General features: G+C 35.6%; 1 protein-coding gene across 1 annotated transcript in view; it reads right to left on the bottom strand.

The window, feature by feature from the left end:
• Positions 1-2,432, bottom strand: part of MTM1 (myotubularin 1) — an 84,501-nt gene extending 82,069 nt beyond the window's left edge. Inside the window, exon 1 of the mRNA XM_008589267.1 lies at positions 2,364-2,432. Within this exon, the coding sequence (XP_008587489.1) occupies positions 2,364-2,426 (63 nt within the window). The 5' untranslated portion in view covers positions 2,427-2,432. The remainder of the gene's footprint in view (positions 1-2,363) is intronic.
• Positions 2,433-4,885: the final 2,453 nt, after the last annotated feature.

The raw sequence follows: 4,885 nt of genomic DNA, 5'->3' as shown, positions 1-4,885 counted from the left end.
GCCCTATTTGCTGAAGGGTTTCTCCTATATTTTCTTTAATAAGTTTTATTGTTTCGGGGTGATGTTAGAGAACTTTTGAGTGGGCAAGTGCCTTAAGAACCATTTATACAAATACTTCATATTACTATTTCTCCAGGCCTCCTGTTTTTAGAGGTTTTTCCAGGCATGTGCCTCATTCAATCGCTTCAACAGTCAATGTATAAACCACTAAAACCCACAGGTGAGTTCTGAGAGTTTAATTTGCCATAGATAGCCACTGTGACCTGGCTGCCCAGGAAAGACGTTCAGGTTATTCAGCTACCCAGGTAGGTCAACACCAATGACAAGCTGCATGTGTTAGTTTTATGGCGTATGACACACATCACTAACATCTGTTTGGGCAAACGCTTTTTCAGCAGTATTTTTTCAGTTTTTTCTAGTTGTTTTCCAAAATCACAATGCAATCACTTCATGTGTGACATTAGTAATGCTTCCTTCAAGGAGGTTTTGTGAGTATTAAGTGAAACAAAATACACTTGAACACTTTTGTGAATTAGCAGGGGCTATGCAAATGGAAGGAATTATTATGAAACAAGAGAAATGCAAATTGCATATTTAGGTGAGATATAAGCTGTCAAAGAGGGCAGTTTTGCTGGATTTTTAAAGGTTTTATCTTCTTTTATTCAGACACAAAATTAAAATTCCTAGCCAATTTTAAATATTTTTTAGTGCTTGCAAATAAGCATTTTAACTAGGAGGAAATGACAAATTGTTCCCAGCCAGGAATGCCCTTCTTAATGAGAAGCAAAACCACACACCTTACATAAATGGTAAGATTGGAAAGAAATTATCATCATCTCTGCCTCTCACTAACTAAAAACAGGTAAAACAAGCAAATGTAATATTCAATATACATTTTAAATACCACGGTTCTGGGTCAGGAAAAGAAAGCATAATCCAATCACAAAATGGGAAAGCAAATGTTTGATTAAGACAGGACAACATGGGATTAATATAGGATATATATTATATCAGAGTAGCATTACACAAGGTCTTATAATTACATTGTTGAAGTTACTCTTGTGTTTAGAATTGGTTCTTAAACCATAAAAATACTAAAGTAAAATAAGACTTTATATAATCTTGGTAGACACCCAAAGCAGAAAACATAAGGAAAAGATTGATAGATGTGATTACATAAAAACTTTGAACCTCTGTATTTCAAAATGAAAACAAAATACCATAAATATAATTAAAAGGCTGACAATAAACTAGGAAAAAGACCTATAATGTATATTATAGCTAACTACCATAATGTATAAAGAACACTTATCAATCAAAAATAATCCTCCTAAGGGGGCCGGCCCGGTGGCGCACTGCGCTAGTGCGCCGCTTGGGAAGCGCGGCAGCCCTCCCGTCGAGGGTTCGGATCCCACGTACTGACCGGTTCCCGCTCACTGGCTGAGCGAGTCATGGGAGTGACACCGAGGGTTGCGATCCCGTTGCCGGTCCCGGTCCGGTACGGGGGCGACACTGAGGGTTGCGATCCGTTGCCGGACACGGAAAAAAAAAAAAAAAAGACAAAAAAAAAAAAAAATAATAATCCTCCTAAAAGATCCTATTTGCCTTTTGGACATGAACAGTAACTTCACAAAAGAGATACAAATAAACACGTTTTTTTTTTTTTTTTTTTTTAAAAAAAAGGTCAATCTTGTTAGTGATTAAGGAATACAGATGAAAAGACAGCCTTTTGTTCCTTTTTGATTTCTTGGGAATACTTATACACTACTGGTGGGAACATAAATTAACTTTTCCGCTGGATAATCTTAAAACCTAAAAGGACCACAAATAAAGCTTATTTTAAATTCATCCCTTCCTTTTAATATATATTCCAAAATCTCCCTCTAATTACACAATTATCCCCTGGATACTCTGAACTATTTTCTATTAAAGTTGTATTTGTTTTGGTTATGCAACTATTTTACCATCTTAATTAGAAAATAATATAACGACAATATTCAGGAAGGTATAGCGGCCTGCTCAGTGGGCCTTGGCCTTCCAATATCCTTCAGAAAGCTTTTGGGGTCAGAAGATTGCCTACCACCTTATAACATATAGCAGTAATTCACAAGACATGGGTTCTCAAAAACAAAGTTAAGTAAAAGGGTGCAGAACTCATTCAACACATAAAGTATTCTATCTAAAATCTTTTCTGAAACAAGGTGGATAACAAATGAAGCCACACGTATTAATGTATTTATACTATGTGAACAATAAAATTTATAATTCAATAACCCCAATGTCTAATATTCAAATATGAAAAGAGAGAAATGCAGAGAAAGAGGTACAGATATATTTGAAAACTCAAAAAACTGAAAACTTACCCTCTTAATAGACTCATTCTCCAAGGAGTGTGAATTATATTCAGAAGTTGATGCAGATGCCATACTGGAAACTCTACCAAGAAAGACAACATTCAATATCAACTGAATTTGCCTGCAATTTCAAACATATGTGACATTTACTTATTTATTATTGAAACATAATTGATTATACATATTTGTGGGGTACAGTATTGAATATCAATACCTGTGTGCAATATGTGATGATCAAATCAGGATTAGTATATTCATTATTACAAAATGTAATCATTCTTTGTGACCCTTTACCAATTTCTTACTGACCCTCCTGTCCCTCTTCTTTTCCCACCACTAATTACCACAGCTCTGTTCTCTCCTTCTGAAAGTTTAGTGTATTATTGTGATTGTTGCATCTTTCTTTTTTATTTGTTTATTTTTTGGCTTCCACTTATGAGCAAGGACATGTGGTGTTCCTCTTTCTGTGCCTGGCTTATTTTACTTAGCATAATTTTCTCCAATTTAAATATTGCAGCTGAGAGCAAACAGTCCTACTTCCCAGGCCCCAGTTCATTTCAGGCCGCAGTGGGAATGAGACACACAAATGACCCCCGACACAGGCAGTATGGGACAGAGGGCCAACAAAGGTGCAGGCTGTTCTGGAAGAACAGAAAGGGGAGCTAAGTGCAGAAGAAGAAACTCAGTGGAAGATGACAAACATATTCCAGGAATTTTTATTCATAGTGCTCAAATGGCCATCTAAAAAAACTTAATGCTTAGTAATTGTGCAACAAGCCTCAAATTTCCACGCTTCTTAATTTTTAAAGATAATTTAGAGGCAGCCAAGCAGAATGATAAAAGGGTGAACAGTTTAACTCACTATTTTCCACTTGAAGAATTCAGTTTTCTCCAAATTAAAGCAGTTTAAAGTAGCATGGATTTGACTGAAATCAAATTAGTAAAATTTGATTTAATTGGTATTTTCTAGGGAAACTATATACTTCATTTAAGTAGTGCATATTCATCACAATTCAGACAAATGAAAGCAACATATTCAGAACATACATAAAACCATCGTAACACAAGGATTTATTTAGATTTGCGAAGGTTATAGCAACAACAGGATGCTAAGTAATGCTTCAGTTGTTTCATTTATCAAAATTAATGACACAAATAGATACATGTGAAGTCACTGGGAGGGAAACTACATCCTACTCAACAAGGTGATTGTGAATATTTACAGGACCTTTTTGCCGGGCTGCATTAAAAGAGCAATCACACACTAACAAAATCGAGCATGCCACCAAACCTAGTGGTGTGACAGCTTCGAGAGAGGTGATGAAGACGCAGCTAAGGGCAGCCACCAGGATGAAGAGGTGGAGAGATGGCTAGGGGAGGGCAATATTACAGGATTAAGACTGTCAGGCTTCCCCTCACAAGAGTTCAGCTCTTCAAGGGCAAGGATTATGGCCATTTGGTTCACGGCTGGATCCTGGCACACACTGGCACGTGGAACTATCTGGTGAATAAATGACTGATTATATGGAAAACCTGCAATATTGTGAGACATTATGATGGAGTATACCTGTATACTGTTTCAGCAAATCCCACAGCACTGGAACTAGGGGACTACCACTGAGGCTTAAAAATGAACAATTAGGGCAAAATACCTCTCTACAGAACAGGATACTCAACCTAAAAAACCTGAAGTAGCACATCCTAAAATTAAAAAAGAATGTTTAAAAAGATTAATGAATAATTCCAAAATGAATCAAATTCAGAAAACTATTACAGTATGCTTTGAAAAACCTCTCTGACCTTGAATTCATGTCCAGGAAAAATAACCCATTATTCTCAGAGATAGTAGAATGGATGAGAAGCAGAAGACAGAGCAAGTCAGATGTATTTGCCCAGAAATTATTCTATTGACTAAACAAGAGTATACATTGCAGGAGGGATTTTCTTCAGTAACAGATATAAAATTACTTTTTAAATAATCAGATACTTCAATATTTAAAATGCTTTACTAATATAATTCAATATTTTAAAACAAAAGTTAAATTATTACTATCAAGTCAAAATAAGAAATTTAAAATGCTGGGTTATACAGTCAACTCAGTCTTCACCTTCCTCTTCCTGTTTATTCATAAGCCATAGAAAGATGACTCTGTTTACTTCAATCCTTATGAAAAAATTTCAACTTAAAATGAACATAAAAGAAGAAAGCCCCCATTTTCCTTAATTCTTAACTGTTTTATTGAGATATAACTCACGTACCATAAAATTCACCCTTTCCATGTATATAATTTAAAGGTTTTTAGTATATCTAGAGTTTTGCAACTATCACCACAATCAATTTTAGAATATTTTTATCACCCCAAAGAGAAACCTGGTACCCATTAGTAGTCACTCACCTCTCCCTTACCTCTGAGAACCTCAGCAACCACGAATTTGCATTCTATCTCTATGGATTTGTCTATTCTGGGCATCTCATATAAATGGAGTCATACAATATGTGGTCTTCATGCCTAAAGCCCTCATTTAAAAAC

The sequence above is a fragment of the Galeopterus variegatus genome, unplaced genomic scaffold (assembly GCF_000696425.1).
Source record: "Galeopterus variegatus unplaced genomic scaffold, G_variegatus-3.0.2 Scaffold5336, whole genome shotgun sequence".
NCBI lineage: Eukaryota > Metazoa > Chordata > Mammalia > Dermoptera > Cynocephalidae > Galeopterus > Galeopterus variegatus.
This window is presented reverse-complemented; position numbering and strand designations above follow the sequence as displayed.